General features: G+C 35.4%; 1 protein-coding gene across 1 annotated transcript in view; it reads right to left on the bottom strand.

Moving 5' to 3' along the window:
- Positions 1-2,117: 2,117 nt before the first annotated feature.
- The window catches only part of RTKN2 (rhotekin 2), a 71,613-nt gene continuing 55,964 nt past the window's right edge, over positions 2,118-17,766 (bottom strand). The window contains exons 10-12 of the mRNA XM_077778502.1: positions 10,474-10,639; positions 6,404-6,511; positions 2,118-5,103 (exon numbers count right to left, since the gene is read on the bottom strand). Of these exons, the coding sequence (XP_077634628.1) occupies positions 4,568-5,103; positions 6,404-6,511; positions 10,474-10,639 (810 nt within the window). The 3' untranslated portion in view covers positions 2,118-4,567. The remainder of the gene's footprint in view (positions 5,104-6,403; positions 6,512-10,473; positions 10,640-17,766) is intronic.

Raw genomic sequence — 17,766 nt, 5'->3', positions numbered from 1 at the left:
CATTTTAATGATTGTTAGTTACACATAGGTTATCAAATATTAGTCTTATAATAAGTAGCACCAGCTACTGGGTGTATCTTTCTCTGATTAAACTGATTTCACAAGAGTTTACTTCTATCAATCTAGTGCAGAGGGGTATCTAAAGAAAAAGCTGGCAAATGTCTTCATAAACCAGTTCTTTTAATGTATAGAAATTTTAATCACATGATCGTGGCTTCCTTACCAATCGTTGGTACTTGAAAAAATATATACCCATAATAGAGTACGTTTTAATCCAGATGGTCGACCTACATTTAATTAAAAAATAAAAATGAGAGGCTCCTGGGTGGCTCAATCAGTTGAGCATCTGACTTCGGCTCAGGTCATATCTTGCAGTTTGTGAGTTCGAGCGCCTTATCAGGCTTGCTGCTCTCAGTGCATAGCCCACTTCTAATCTTCTGTCCCCCTCTCCCTCTGTCCCTCCCCTGCTTGTGCTCTCTCTCTCAAAAATAAATGACATAAAAAATTTTTTATAAAAAATAAAAAATTAAAATTACAGGGGCACGTGGGTGGCTCAGTCAGTTAAATCTCCTACTCTTGATTTCAGCTCAGGTCATGACCTCACAGTTTTGAGATCAAGTGCCACGCGGGGTTCTACACTGTGGAGCCTGCTCAATTCTCTTTCTCTCTCTCTCTGCCCCTCTCCCACTTGCACAAGCTCTCACTCTCTCAAAATAAATAAATAAATAAATAAATATTACAAAAATGCCAATTATACAAGTATGTTATAGAAAATAACACATGCTACCATATTTTCAAATGAAATCTTGTCTTTTATGTTTTTTTAAATATTTTTAAAATGTTTTATTTATTTCTGAGAGACAGACAGCATGAGCAGGGGAGGGTCAGAAAGAGGAAGACACAGAAACTGAAACGGGCTCCAGGCTCTGAGCTGCCAGCACAGAGCCCGATGCAGGGCTCGAACCCATGAACCGTGAGATCATGACCTGAGCCAAAGTCGGACGCATACCCGACTGAGCTACGGAGGCGCCCCATGAAATCTTGTCTTTTAAAACTTCAAAGGTAATGCCCTTTCTAGCGTTAACTAAAGATATGCATGATCCCAGATAAACTTTTTTTTTCATAGAACTATTATTAGCAGAGTTACATTAAACATGTAAACATTCAAAAATAGTGATGCTTTTGAAATCTAAGTGCACAAAGTCAACTCTGTCTACTTTATAGTTTAAGCCTAATAGAACCCTGCATAAATGGTCATAAAGTTTAATTACTATTCAAAAACTCACTCTTTAAAAAGACAAGGATTTTGATAAATTCTGACCACAGAGACAGACATTTTCCTGCCAAAGCACTTCTCTTTGTTCATGGTACAGCATTCTATCTGTATCTAGTACAGTTGCCCTTCATTCATGGTAACACAGGTGATTACATGCAACTGGCATTTAACATAAATTGCATCAAACTGCCCTATAATTTCATTTTGGACTGAATTAATTAACTTCTCAGTAGGTGACTGAGGTGCTGAACATAAGCCTAAGGAAATACTTGACTGCTTAACCTACCTTAGATGAATTGTCTCTAACTCAAGGCAGCTTCCATTTTTAATAAATATTAGAAAAATTTATTTAGTCGGATCTTAAAGGGTAAAGATAAGTCATTTATAATAAATGGAATTAGTTTTCCACATACATGCACATCCATTTAAAAGAAGTCAGGGGACACTGCAGATAGTTAAGGAGGATTTAACCAAACTCACCAAGAGTTGGCATGCCTGATATTTTGAAAGACCGTTTACCTTCGGAGGCTTGTGTTTCCAATAACAAGATGCTGTCTTTGTCCTTGGCAAGATGTTTAAATAAGAAGCTCACCACTTTGTAACAAGTAAAAATAATACTATCTTCATGTTGCTGTAAGTAATTTATATCCCAGAGTTTGAAATGTAAATGTAATTTTCTAAGACATTATCTTCAGATCATCGGAATTATCATAAAATCATAAAATAGCTATTCTTTTTTTCTCTAATTATATTATTATCAAGATCTGACAGCTAACTCTTTGTTTTCAAGTTTATGGTCTTCATATATCAAGAAACAAATTAAAAGGACAAACAAAGAATGTGAAAAGCCAGCTTATAAAAAGCTGAGATGTCTTTTATTACACAACATATTTTTATCTGTCATAAACTTCCGGTTTAGGAAATGCGAAAACAAATACTTCTTTTGACGAACTCTTTGACAAAGCGTTTAAGTATTTTTAGATTTTTTTTTAACTGTGGAAGGAAGGAAGGAAGGAAGGGAGTAAGATGGAAAGAAGGAAGGGAGGGAGCCCCAACTCCGTATTATACCTTTTGGGGGGGAAGTGAATGAACATTTAATGAGCACATTAAAGGAAGTGAAGTGGGGACTTCAGCCTGATTTCAAAGTCTGTGTAGCACACAGTGAGACGGGCCCCCAGAAACAGCCTGAGTGACTGTGGGAGGGAGGCGGCCCCTGGTCAGGCTTCACATAAACGGTTCTGGCAGGAAGGGCTTCAGCCTCGTTTCAAAGTGCCCCACCGAGCAGGGCACAACTGCTAGGTGGTTTCTCTAGGCATACATTCTCTTTCCAGTACACCTTAAATCCTTCTTGATATAATATGCATGAGGAAATGACAATATAATTTGGAAGTTTTAACACTGGTTGTTATAAGGGAGGCTTCAACTAAAAAAAAAAAAATGCTTAGATGCCAGTTTCAGAAACAATTTTGCCTGCAGCATCTTCTAGCTCAATAATTTAGTGGCAATGACAGTCACAAATGCTGTCAAAAACAGCAGTGAGGTTTAAAAAATAAACAAAAATTCAAACAATGAATATCCTGTAGATTTTTAATATGTCCTCTACTGATTTGGCAACCACAACAGAAATTGAGAGCCTTCTAGTTAGAAAAAACAAATTAATCCTACCTCTGCAGGTTTTCACACACGTGACTTTCTGTACGCCCTCTACGGCATGCATACGGGGCTTCCTTCTCATCAAATACGATGTCTGTCCTGGGGTTCACGGTCACAAGAGACCTTTTGTATCATTACTCCCTCGAGTTGCAATTCTGACTAGGAGGCCCGGGCAAACACAAACGTAACCTGGCAATTACATCATTCTCTATAAGTGAAAAAAGACTGCTATCTAAAAATAATGAAAGGCTCCATTTAAATTAATGTTATTTTTTGTCAAGTATTCATTTTACTTTGTAATAATGTAGTTCTGATCCAAATAGGGTTCTCATGAGCTTTAAAAAGATCTCTAGAGATTATACGCAGGCCAGTAATTTAATTCTTGTATTTTCATTTCTTGCAATGACATTTAGGGTTCAGTGTGATTTCACATTTTTTGGTGCTGTTGCTGACACCTCATGGAAACTGCTTTATTTGAAAATTCTGATTTGATATTTAAAACTGTTCAGTTCTTGTTTAGAACAAGCATTATTATTTAAAAAATGGATTTTTTGTTCCTTAAGGTATTCATCCTCTTGCTGTTGATTTCATAATCCTGTTTGGGTCACTATGATTAGTTGCTATGGAAATTACCTCCTATGGAAGTGATTCCGATGTCATTGTTGTAAGACTATGACTTTTAATGAATAATATCAATAGCAGACATCAACCCTTACTAGAGAAAAGGAAATTTAATTAAAATGTTTTAAAAGGATTAATTCTGAAAATTATCATCATGGCCAACTTTTCTGATATTTTTGAATTGGCCATCTGCTTTTTAAATAAGCATTAGATGAATTTTAAGGTGTTAATCAGCTACTCACTTCCCCAAATTCCAGTGTTACAATGGAAATTAGCACCATGCATAGAAAAGTGGAAATAAAGAACATTTCATTTACCTTTTCTCTAAACTAATAAACGTTATGCTTCACTTTATGAGAGTTAATGTCAACAGGATTTCAGGGCTCATCAAGGAAACAACTTTGAATAGCACATTATAAATCCCCTTTAAAGATGAAGAATTTAATATTCCAAAATTTTTCCCAGGAATTTCAAAGGTCAGTGAGTTAACTAGTGAGTTAAACAATAGATGAGAGCCAGTGAACCATTAGATGAGAATTCCAGAATGCTAAGAAGAAATTTTCTTGGGTGGATTCTATAATTTGTGGTTTGAATAAAACTTTTGAAACATTCCATTAGTATTAAAATTCTCACAATGAGAATGTGGCTCAGATTTAACACATTTTAAGTTACCAGACAGTCTCTCCCCAAAGAAATTTTAATGCCTTCTTCTGCCTAGTGCTTGCTCACTGCTGGTACTAATTTAGGACTATATTAACCCTTCCAACAATTAGGATACTGTCTAGAAACTGCCTCTTGCACTCTACTGGGGAAATCACTTATGTTTGGAAAATCAGAAGTAAAAGAGAAATCCATTTCTTCATTATAAAACATTTTTATACCTAATAGCTTATTAATTATTGATGTAAATCACTATCATATTTACCAACATAATTACGTATTACTATATCTCCAGTGCTTCTGAAGTAAGCCTAACAGTTATAGATTTTGTTAAATGTTTTATACATTAAGGGTTTTCTATACTTGTGCTTGCAACCAAGATCTAGGGTCCAAAATGTCTTTGATAGATTTTTGCCTTGGAGCTGGCACTGGCTTGGCTTCAAAATTGGTTTTAGTGTCTGTGAGTCCACCATCAGTTAAATTATTTTTCCTGGCAGGGAGAAGTTTTCGAGGAGCAGTCATTGGTTTCTGTAAGTGATGCATTAGGGTTGATAATTTGGTATCCAAAGGCGAGGCCCAAGGTACACTTGTTTTTTCCCAGTTGTCCTTAACCAATTGATCTGTGTTGCTCTGTGTTTTTAAGCTGAATGGAGCTTTGTCAGGAGGAGGAAGGGGAGCACGTCTCTTTTTCCCTTTCCCATCATATAACTGCTTGCTTGCAGGAGATAACACTTTTTTCTGGATAACCGCTTGATGATTACCATCAAAGAGGCTGCCCCAAAGAGGTGGTGAGGTTTCTTCATGCTGACCAGTAAGACCCTGTCCATTTGTCTCTTCAAGTTTTTTTTGTATGGTCTCAGGTAAACTTTCAAGTTTTATAGGTGAATCAATGCCTGTAATAATTTTAAGGAAAAAAATCCATGGGGAAAATTCAGAAGCTGTGTGCACTTTGAGTCAGTTATTGTTTTCTAGACCAACATCTATATATAATGGTCATCAAAACACACTGGATAAGCAAGTGACTTGGGACTGTTTTGTTGTTGGGTTTTTTTTTTTTTTCCAAGCATTTACTTGTAAAAATAAGCCTACCCCTACCAACAGAACTAAAAACTAAGGAGATCATTCACTGTGCACTGCACATGTACACACACACACACACACACACACACACACACACACACACACACGTTCCTAAATAAGTGAGTAAAACCCAGCTTTCAAAGGAGTAGAGTTACATCGGATTTGTTTCAATTCTGTAGATTAGGTATTTATTAAATACCATTTCTTGGATTTAAAATCTATTCTGATTTCTAGGTAAGAGTGGACTCCCTTTTTACAAAAGCGTGATATGTAACTTGGACAAATGTAACTGGATGAGTATCCTTTCCTGTAGACTAGCAAAAGTCTCTGTTAATAGAGAAAAAAATCCAAACCAGAAACCCAAGGACACATTTTGGTGATTAGAATGCTGGGTGAATGTTTCCTTGAGAAAAAGAATAGAGATAAATGTCTATCAAATGAATCACTGGTATTTCAAATATGTTAACCCAAATCTATCATTTTTAATCTAACATTTTAAAGTAAATGTAAAGTATATGTTGGTGACAAAATAGACTAGAATTTAGTGTTGGCCTGTGTCCACAGCACTGTTCACTCAGGCAATCCTACAAAGATAAATAAATACCCTTCCAAGTGTGGGAAAATGGAGTATTAATGAGTCTAGAAAGTTAAAATTTTCCAAAGCATTAAACTTAACAAATTTTTTGAACTGAGATGAAAGAACACTTCCATTTACCAGTATTCATTTATCAACATTACCTTAAAACAAATTTAATAAAATACAGAAAAAATTATAGAACATGATTATACTTTAGAAACTGCAAGTTTACATTTTCAGAATTTTCATCAGCTACTCAGCTAATATTTATTTTCAGTGCACCTTTATTCAGTTTGAAGCCTTAACATTTTTGTTTGATCTTAAGCATTCAAACTATGAAAAATGTGTATTCATTAATTTTGTATTAATTCATCTATTAAACATGAGTTCCTCAGTCTATAATCATAGTCTTTTTTCATTCGTTTTGACTGCGCCCTGAAAATTTTAGCATTTTAATGTCAATAGAATAAGCTGCTTGAGTATGGACAATGTTGTTTTTGTTACCCTGAAGCTTAGAAAAGACAAACCCCACTTACTCATATCATGGTAGACTGAGGTCGCCTCTTTTGTCAAGAACAAAGGTGGTTTCCGTGGTGACATAATCTCAATTTTCATAAGTTCTTCACAACAATGCTTCCATTGGCCTAAGAAAGACAGAAAAAGGCAGTCTAGTTTAAAACATAAATGTGAAGACGTATACTTCATTTTCAATAGATATCAACATATTTTTTTGCTGTGAAAAATAACAGTGAATTTATAAAGCATTGCCTTAAGGAAGCCACAAAAACCTAATACCACCGATGATTTTACAGTCCACATCTGAGCACAAAAGTAATCTATTTTAAGAATAAAGTTCTATATACAGACATAGGAAGCTAAGATCTCTAGGCTATTAAATACTGTGCTATTTCACTAGTAATGATCGATAACTAAAATTTCTATTCATGGCAAAAGCTGGCACAAGTTCTCCTCTTTTAAATATTAAATAAAAACACCAGGTATTTAAGACACTTGAAAGGTAAAAATCAATTGAAATATAGTTAGAAGCATTGCTTCTCAAAAATGGCTTTAATTGAAAATTCTAAGAAATAAGAAGTGCTTATTTAATAATTATTTCTTCAAATGATTATGCTTTTCAAAAATCATCTAACCCTAGAAAAATACTGTATTTTCATTCAAGTAAAAGGTATATAAAAGCCCATTACAATGAAAACACATCACTCCAAATTCTAACTGAATCTAATTTATTCAGGAAGGACACTTTAAATAAAGCCATTAGTTACTAGGAATAAAAAATACTCTTAAATAAGTTGTTTTAAATTTAAAAGTGTGAACATCAATTTTTCTTTCAATTATGTTTTATTATTTTCATCTTAAAATTCTCAGATTAATCCCTCCTGAGTGCTGTATACAAACAACTTAACCTTTCCATATTTATTGTGCACCTACAGGCTGGGTAACAACTGTGCTAGAAACTATGCGTCTCTAGATTCATATTCTAAAAGCAAGTTACTGAGGTTCACTATTCTTATACTCTGTCTTACATCTGTAGAAAAGTAAGCGTCATACACATATGTGTCTTTTTGGAATGATTTATGATCTCTATTTCTCTTCCTTTTATTATATTCTCAATATCCTATTCAGTTATTTTCAATAGCTTAAAAATGAAAGACATTTACATTTAGTCAAATTATCTATTCATTTTTGTGGTTTTAAATCCAATATACAGCCATGTTTAATGGTAATATGCATAAATTTTAAATCCATCACCTTAAATAGTTAAGAAACATAAAAAACCTTTTAGTGTGTTTTATTACAATGCTAAGTATAGAATATGGCAAAAATTTCAAAATAGCCCACATAGCATCTCAGAGAGAGAACAAAATCTTGAGTTTGAGGCTTCAAAGGTTGCTCTGCAGAATTTAAATCTAGTAGGATCTGAGATCTGATAACTTATTCCTCCCCTCCACTTCCTTTTTTAGATAAATATATAAAAGCCAGCTTTTCCTTCTTGGGGGCAGAAAAAAATTAAGGTCTTATCTACTGGAAAAATAATGAAATACTTTAAGCTAGCAAACATTTCTCTGTCAAATCTTAGGCAAATTACAAAGTGCCGTATTTTCTCTGTATCGATAGATTAAAGCTGTTCATTGTTAAAGTGGTAGCAGAATATTAATCATTTTGAAAACTGGAATATAATGCCATTTTATCCACGTGTAACTGAAGTCAGAGGTACAAGTGTGGAATGTTCACTGGTCAGTTTTACAATGGAAACATTTTACCAGTGAATAAATTAGTATGCAAAGTTATATGTGATACCAACATGCTGACATAAAGGCCTCAGTATAAAATATTAAATGGCTATGTTGTTTTCACATAAAATCTGTCTATTGGAGCTGATTACCACAATAATATTTGTTATAATGTTCCCAGTCAAAATGATCTGCTGCTTATGTTGACTCAATATGTGTATTATTAAATAGGTGAAACAAGTTTATCTTTGACTCACCACTCCTACCCCTTTTGATTATCCAGAACAGTGTCATTCCCTTTACGTGTTTTTCAGCTCTCAAGTATTAAAAATTTGCTACTATAACCTCCTTGGCTCCAACCTCCACTCTCCATTCTTCTCTGTTCTTCTACAGGCTTAGTGCCATTAACGTTTTCTCATGATTTTTAATCTTCTCACTCTCTCAGTTTTCTTCTCTTAAGCAGAGTCAAATAATTGAAATTTGCTCTAAATATTAAATTATTCTTAGTTTATTTGCCTTGAATATCCATCCCCCTACTTTGTTCTACACATCACATTTCCCCTAAGATTGCAAGAGGCTACATTTACCATTAGGAAGGTAAAAAATTTAAAGTACAAGTCAATCTTTAGGATTTCCATCTTTGCTTCATATCTTCATACACAATGAATTCTTCTTTTTTTTAAAAATGTTTATGTATTTATTTTTGAGAAAGAGAGAGAGAGATAAAGGGAGACAGAGAATCCCAGGTGGGCTCCACACTGTCAGCACAGAGCCTAAAGCCTGATGCGTGTCTTAAAGCTACTCACAAACCATGAGATCGTGACCTGAGCCGAAATCAAGAGTCAGATGTTCAACTGACTGAGCCATCCAGGTGCCCCATACACAATACATTGTAAAATGCAAATCTAATAAAATTTAAACTTTAAAAACTAGATAGATTGGCAGATTTTATCCCCAAATCATTAAATACTAAAGAAGTAGCCAGATATGAGAACCTAGTTGTCATCACTTTCTTATTTCGACAGTAATATCATGGGATTTATGTCCCTCCAACTCCCTACTTTAGCATGATAAATTACTTTATGTAATCTGGAGAATAAAAACATGAGATCATCTAGAAGTAGTTGATATCCAGACTATAATATTCTGCATTTTTACCTCCTCTTACCCTTCATTCCTGTCTTTATACACATAAACATTTTTATAGAATCACTTCTAAAAATAATACAGTCTTTGTAAGACAAACTCTCAAAAGCAGAGCATTTAGGAAAGCAGTTAAAATTTCAGATGTGATCAGCAAACGAAAGGAAGTTGTTGTCTTTTAAGTCACACATCTAAGATCAGCTGAAATTTAAAAAAAAAAAAAAATGTAGTGCATGCTGATAAGCATGGAACAGATATTCAAACGTCTACTGAGGGCCTAGGGATAGTACTTAAGGAAAACAAGCCCTGAAGAATTCCAGAAGGCTATAGAGGGAGCCCTCTGGTTTCCTGGAGTAAACCAGAATCTCTTCAGGCCTCAATTTTCTCAACTTTAGAGCAGAGGGAAATAATTTCTGCCCTGCTGGGCTGTTGTGAGAAATAAATGAAGCCATATGGCATGTGGAAGGTAATCAATAAGTTCAGTTCCCTTTTTAGCCCCCTCCCCAACCATCACTATAATACTTGACCAGGCCATGGATCACACTAGGCTTATAAAAATTAATCTGAGGACAGGAGGTACTAACTCCTTTACAAAGCTCCCCAAAATAGCTCATTAAGAAGTCCTAACATTTCTGTAGGATTATTTCTAGGAGTTGCAGAAATAACTTTGATTGTTTGGAAATAGCTATCCTTTGTAATTCTATAAAAAAAAGCATTCTAAAGATATAAAATACTGGTTGAATCTAACAGTGGCTTAGTTTGACTAGAAGTAGCCCTTATCAATAGTCTACATTTATACAAGTGGCCCTCCTTAATACCCATCACCCATCTAGCCCATCCTCCACCTCCTTTCTTCCTATTTCAATATCTTCTTGTTGATAAAATTCCTCCTTAATTTGAGAATATTAGAACTTCACATACTTTACATAGTAGAACTCTATTATATTACTATCACATTGTTTTTAAAATCGTGGGCTGTACTATTGAAACTGAAAAACCATATGCATGGTTTAAAAAAAAAAACCTTTGGATGATGTCCAAGATGATATTATAACAAATCTGGAGTTAACAGAAGGTTACATAAAAATGAATCAAGAGCATAAAAGATTCTTGATATAAATTATAACATTATAATTTTAATATTTAGATTGCTTTGTGCATCCTTTCATGATACATGAATATAATATTAGCAAATCCAAAAATTAACCTACTAAGATCAAAAAAATGCTGCCAGAAGGCTTCCATCCATTTCTGGAGGTCTTCTCTGTTGTCCACTGCAAAGAGATGGGTTACACACCGTCCAGCAACAGGGTTGATGACAGAGAAATTATGAATTTTTTTCTTGGCATTCTTATCCATTGCCCGAATTCTAGTTTCCTAAAAAGAAGACAAAATTAATGTTTTACAAGAGAATATTTTTGTAATGAATAAATATTTTACTGCTCACTACCACACTTAAGAGCAGATACATTTATAAATCTTATTGCTGTTCTTTTAAAATATGGAGCTTTGAGAATTTTCAAAGTTCAGACTCAGATGGCTGAGTTAAAAAATGCTTTGTATTAAAAATACTGAGTAATGTTTCAAAGCACACTACATATAGAACTTACATTAAATTACATGAGATTAAAATGTAACCCGTTTTGATCTTTTAAAGTAGGAATTTGCTATCTTTATATACATCTTAAAATTTGCAATAAAACAAGTACGGCATGTCGTAACTGTAATGTGAATTATGTTAACTACATTTCCAACAGTAATAAAATAAAAGAATCAGCAAAGTGTGTTTGTTATGCTAATATTCAGGCATTACATACAGTGATATCACTTAAAGCAGTAAAACCATAGTGTTTACTGCAGCAAAGCAGTTAGGTTTTCCCCATTAACATTTATTTCATATGTAACATTCATTTACAAAGCTCATAGCTAAAGATCCATATAGTACTATAACCTTCATGATGATAACAATTATTTTTTTAAAAGCTGAATGCAAGGCTCTACAACAAAAGCAATGGTTTCATTCATGTTGGTAGTCTAAGCTTTCTTCCCAGGTGGTACTAGGTACGACATGTGTCTACACGTAGAAAGTCTGTTCCCAAGTGACACAGGCACCACCATGCCACATGACAAGCTAGCAACTACATGTAGTTTCCAAGGAGTTTCGGGGAAAGAAGTCTGGAATAGAAGTATCTATTCTGGCAACAATAGGGATTTGGCCGCCTAGGTAATGAGTGATACTATTCTAGAGCAGTGCTGTCCTGCACAAGGAAATAAGTGAGCCACATTTGTAATTGAAGATTTTCTAGTATCACACAAGAAGGTAAAATGAAAACTGGTGAAAATAATTATGTAATAATGAATTATTGCATTATTTTAAAGTACATTTTTACGAGGCACCTGGGTGGCTTAGGCGGTTGAGCATCCTGTCTCTTGATTTTGGCTCAGGTCAGCATGATCTTCCAATTTGTGGGTTCAAGCCTCGGTGCAGAGTCTACTTGGGATTCTCTCTCCCTCTCTCTGCCCCTCCCCTGCTCACGTGTGCACTCACTCTCTCTCTCTCAAGATAAATAAACATTTTTTTTAAAAACTTTAAAAAATAAAAAGAGCACCTGGGTGCCTCAGTAAATTGAGCCTCCAACTTCAGCTCAGGTCATGATCTCATGGTCTGTGAGTTTGAGCTGAGCGTCAAGCTCTGTGCTGACCTCTCAGAGTCTGCAGCCTTCTTTAGATTCTGTGTCTCCCTCTGTCTCTCTGTCCTTCCCCCATTCGCCCTCTGTCTCTCTTTTTCAAAAAGAAAATAAACATTAAAAAATTTTTTTAAATAAAGTTTTTATGCAACCTAATGCATCCAAAATATTATTTTATTTAAAATTTTTTTAATGTTTATTTTTTTGAGAGAGAGAGAGACAGCGTGAGCAGGGGAGGGTCAGAGAGAGAGGGAGACACAGAATCCGAAGACAGTCTCCAGGCTCTGAGCTAGCTGTCAGCACAGAGCCCGACGCGGGGCTCAAACCCACGAACTGTGAGATCATGACCTGAGCCAAAGTCAGATGCTCAACCGACTGAGCCACCCAGGCACCCCCAAAATATTATTTTAACATGGATCAAAAAACTTTTTTTGAGATATTTTACATGTTTTCATTCTAAGTCTCCCAAATCCAGTTTATTTTATACTTAAAGCACATCTCCACTGGTCCAGTCACATTTTAAGTGTGTAACAGCCACTGGTAGCTAGTGTCCACTGTACTGGGTAGAACAGTTCTAGAGGAATACGTTTAAACCTATCGTAGTGTGTGCAGAAGAGAATTTAGCTGGCAGTTACAAAAGCTGATTAGGAGTGAGAAAAAATTGCTCACTTCTTTCAGTATTGAGTGAAGAGGAATTGTATGTATTCTCACACACCAAAACCAACATACACATATAATGACGTCTATGTGGACAGTAGCAGAGAGATACAAAAAAAAGCGATCTATACCCTGAAGCATGGGAAAATATAGGCAGGTGAGCACTATATACATTAGTTCCCCCTTATCCTCAGTTTGTTTCTTTCTGCAGTTTCAGTTGCCCCCTGTCAACTGTGGTCCACAAGCAGATGATCCTCCTTCTGACATGTCACCAGGTCAGCAGAAGCCTAGTGCTCGTACGTCATCACAATGCCTACAGCCCCCACCTCACTGCATCTCCTCACACAGGCATCCTGTGCTTTCACACCATCACAAGAAGGGGGAGTGTGGAACACAGACATTCTGAGAGACAGAGAGGCCGCATTCACATAACTTTCATTACAGAATATTGTTATAACTATTCTATTTTACTATGAGTTATTATCGTTAATCTCTTACTGTGCCTAATTTATAAACCAAATGATCAGAAGTATGCATGTATAGGAAAATACAGTACATATAGGGTTAGGTACTGTCTGCAGTATCAGGCATCCACTGGGGGTCTTGGAACATACGCCCTGCAGATAAGGGGCTCCTATAGATGACAGAATTCTTTTAAAGACTTTTTTTTTTTTAATGTTTTATTTATTTCTAGGAGAGAGAAAGAGAGAGACAGCGTGAGCAGGGGAGGGTCACAGAGAGAGGGAGTCACAGACCCTGAAACAGGCTCCAGGCTCTGAGCTGGCAGTCAGCACAGAGCCTGACACGGGGCTCGAACCCACGAACCGCGAGATCATGACCTAAGCGAAAGCCGGACGCTTAACCGACTAAGCCACCCAGGTGCCCCTAGATGACAGAATTCTTTCCTGAAGGAAGGAATTCTTACTCAAAAATCACATAAGAAAAAATGTATCCTGCATGAAGTAGCAACATAACTTTGAAAGTTTGAAGTACCACAAAACATAGGGACTCGTAACCATCTTAGAGACACTGTCATGTTTAAAATGTGGGAGTGGGAGTGTCTTCAGAGGACTGTAATGGACTTACGGTCAACATTATAATTTAACGTAATGGTCTTTTTACATTCCTATGCCATGGTAATAAACTTTGTGAATTAACTCTTTTAAGTAATTATTTATACAATATAAAAACAAAATGGTGCCCTAATTGGTATCCTTGCAGGCTGAAAATGCATGTAATCAACCTCTTTAAGTATAAAGCTTATTGTCACCAGCAGAGAACAGACTGAAGCTCTAGCAAGAATCTCTAATATGCTCTCAATAAGACTTCCTGAAGGCTGACTCGGTGGGGGCAGGAGAACCCTCTATTGCTCTCATAATAAAAAAAAACAACAATAAAGTACGAATTATTCTTGTCGAAATTGTGCTTCTCTCCATTCAAATCTATCTTAAACAAATTTCTGACTACCTTTTGTATGTTGGATTAAAATCGATTCAACTTTTAAATATGGAAAGTGTGATTTTTATAGATGAATATGTACATTTTTAATAATACCAAGATATCATTTCAAATGAAAATAGCTATGTAGAAAATCTGATGAACTGGATCATTTGTGTCTATCTAAGAGAATATAATGCAATAATATATAAATACTATACACTATACACTCCATTAGCTCTGAGGACCATAAATACCACTAAATTTTTAAAACATGAGAAGTTTTTAAACGGTGCAAATGAAACATGGAATAGATCATTTGAATTAACTTCTATATTTTATCACTCAAAATAACTTAACTAATGGGAATTTTTTTCAACCAAAAAACTGGATGTTAAGAAAAAGTCATTAAATAAAGTTTCTGATAATGTCAGAAAGTCCATGCAAGTTGTTTTTCACTCTGGACAAAGTATCAATAAGAGTTCTTAAAACTTCACTGAGGAATGGATTAGAAAACACAAAGTGAATTTTAGGACTTATCATTATGGGCTCACGTGACGTTTAGATGAGGGAAGGGTCTCCTCTTAGCAGGATTTGAAAGCAAGAAACATGGGCATTTTTGCTCCCACTATATCTACTACCTAGAATAATCACTCACTAAGTGATTGAAATATATTTAAAGAATAAATGAATGAGATAGGAGAAGAGCAACTCAGATAATGATAGTTTAGGTTGACATACTCAGATCCAAGAAATAATCCTAACCCAACACTTTATAGATGAGGAAATTTATGTTCCAAAATAAGTTTTCTATCTAAAGTCAGAGTTTCCGGTCTTGCTTTTTGCTGATCCCAAACCACTTAGTTGATTTGGGAGGTTTTAAAATCAACTTTTACTGCTCTGTGGATAGATTTGAGACCTCACTGTGAAATTTTAATCCTTGGCTGGATCTACTTTTGTCAGTCACACATACTGAACTGTAACCTTCCACTGCATGACATGGTGGGAACCCAGAAAAGGCCAACTGAAGTCAATACAGATAGAATCTGAGAAGCCAATTTTGTAACAAAATATAATTAACTCTGAAATCAAAGGAAAGTTTCTTTTAGGCCATTCACTGTTTTGAATTAAAACTGTACTTCAACCTCTCCATTTCTCTGGTAGTGAAAAATTACTAAATCAGGACTAGATTTATGAACTGTTTCTTACCTTACTTTTGACTATATGGTCTTAAAAAGTCTACTATGTACCCAGATTATGGTTTCTAAATATTCTTTCCTACTAAAAGGAATCAGAGCTCTTTACAGACATGGCTAATTCTTAGCAAGGGCAAGAAAATATATAGGATAACTCCAGAACATCTTGTCCTACCAAAAGTCCTTGTCGTACCAAAATATTACTAGGATTATATCAAAAAGACTCAAGAGCCAAACTGAAGAGGCTTTCAGTAGCCAAAGATTGGACAATCTAAATGTCAATAAGAATCCAATGGTATGGATTAATGCATGAAATGTCTTTAAATCCATAAATTCTTTTTTTTTATTTTTTTTTATTTTTTTAAACATTTTTTTTTAATGTTTTATTTATTTCTAGGGGAGAGAGAGAGAGAGAGCGCGAGCAGGGGAGCGTCAGAGAGAGAGGGAGTCACAGACTGAAACAGGCTCCAGGCTCTGAGCTGGCAGTCAGCACAGAGCCTGACGCGGGGCCCGAACCCACGAACCGCGAGATCATGACCTAAGCTAAAGTCGGACGCTTAACCGACTAAGCCACCCAGATGCCCCAAAATCCATAAATTCTTAATGATATTTAAAAATGAACTCATATGGGGATAACTGGATAGCTCAGTCAATTAAGCATCCAACTCTTTTTAAATTTTTTTAAAAATGTTTTATTTAATTCTGAGATAGAAAAAAAGAGATAGCTTGAACAGGGAAGGGTCAGAGAGAGAGAGGGAGATAAAGAATCTGAAGCAGGCTCCAGGCTCTGAGCCAGCTGTCAGCACAGAGCCCGACATGGGGCTTGAACCCATGAACTGTGCCTAAGTCAGAAGCTTAACCGACTGAGCCACCCAGGTGCCTCCCCTCCTTTTTCTAAAAATTTTTTTAAAAATGTTTTAAGCAGCCAACTCTTGATTTCCACTCAGGTCAGAATCTCACAGTTGTGAGATTAAGCCCTGAATCAGGCTCTGCACTGAGTGTGGAACCTGTTTGGGATTCTCTCTCTCTCTCTCTCTCTCTCCCCCTCCCTCCCTCTCTCCCTCCCTCCCTCTTCCCACTCACTCTCTCAAAATTTTTTAAAAAAAAAAAAAGGACTCATTTCTCATTTTTGAAGGGTGCTAGGGAACTATCTCACTGTTTTGGCAGCTAGTTATATCTTAAAGTCTTTATTCTGTCTTTCCTATAAGAATTGTACCTCAACCAAATACTTGATAAGATAGAGGTATCCCACCTAGTAAATGAAGAAAGAATGTTAAAATACCACGTTTGCAACCCCACATGAAATAAATGATGTAAGCAATACTCATCTATGGATGTTAAGATGATTAGAAGACCCAGGCATTAAATGTCTCCCAATAAAGTACACAATATTTCCTAAGACATATTGTTACTAACCAACCAACCAACAAACCAAAATCTGATCCAAAAATAGAAGAAAAGGGCAACTCACAGTGCAATCAGCAAAATTCAAACAATGAAAAACTCTCTAGGAGAAATGACACAATTTCTTCAATGAATTCTGGTGTGTGTGTGTGTGTGTGTGTGTGTGTGTGTGTGTGTGAGAGAGAGAGAGAGAGAGAGAGAGAGTGCATGAAACCAAGAGACCACTCCAACAGATTTAGAGATTTAAGAGATCAAATCAATCAAATGCAACATAGAACCATTATTTCAAAATCCTGATTCAAAAGCTATTTAAAAAATTACAAGGCTGGGAAATTTGAACACTGAATTTTTGATGATATATTGACTAAATATATGACTATAAATTTTTGTTAAGTATGATAATTGTAATAATTACAAGTAAAATCATATAGTCTCCAGGATTTGCTTCAAAATAATTTTATGATGGGCAATGTATGAGGGTACAGACAGGTTTTGTTTTTTTCTTAATTTTTTAATGCTTTATTTATTTCTGAGAGAGAGAGACAGTGTGAGCAGGGGAGGGTCAGAGAGAGAGTGAGACACAGAATCTGAAAGTGGCTCCAGGCTCTGAGTTAGCTGTCAGCACAGAACCCTACCTGGGGCTCAAACCCATGACCTGAGCCAAAGTCAGACACTTAACTGACTGAGCCACCCAGGTGTCCCTGGACAAGTTTATTTCTATTATTCTCTTTAAAGATTATCTTTAAATTTCCCCCCCAAATTAAAAATAAAATACAAGTATAAAGAACTAAGTGCCTGCTTTCCTACCTGGAATGCTGAGATAATATTATTTCACTCACAGCTTCCTCAAAACATGTTGTCAAGAACAAGTAAGTTCTTTGAAAGGTGTTTAGTTTAAAGTCTTGTTAATCAGGAATGAAGACAAAATGTTGCTGGTGAAAAACAAGCTTTAGACCTTATATATATTCTAATGACAAAGAAAGTATACTGTCACAATATTTGGCAAGGAATGTTTGAAATACATAAACGATAACCATAAATCAAACTAAGCATTAGGAAGGATTAATATAAGTGTGATATAATTATTTTCAATTCATGTCAATGAAATCAGATGTAAACTCCT

The sequence above is a fragment of the Crocuta crocuta genome, unplaced genomic scaffold (genome assembly GCF_008692635.1).
Source record: "Crocuta crocuta isolate KB4526 unplaced genomic scaffold, BGI_CrCroc_1.0 scaffold167, whole genome shotgun sequence".
In the NCBI taxonomy this organism is placed as follows: Eukaryota; Metazoa; Chordata; class Mammalia; order Carnivora; family Hyaenidae; genus Crocuta; species Crocuta crocuta.
Note: the sequence above shows the minus strand (reverse complement) of the source record. Positions and strands in the feature narration are given on the sequence as shown.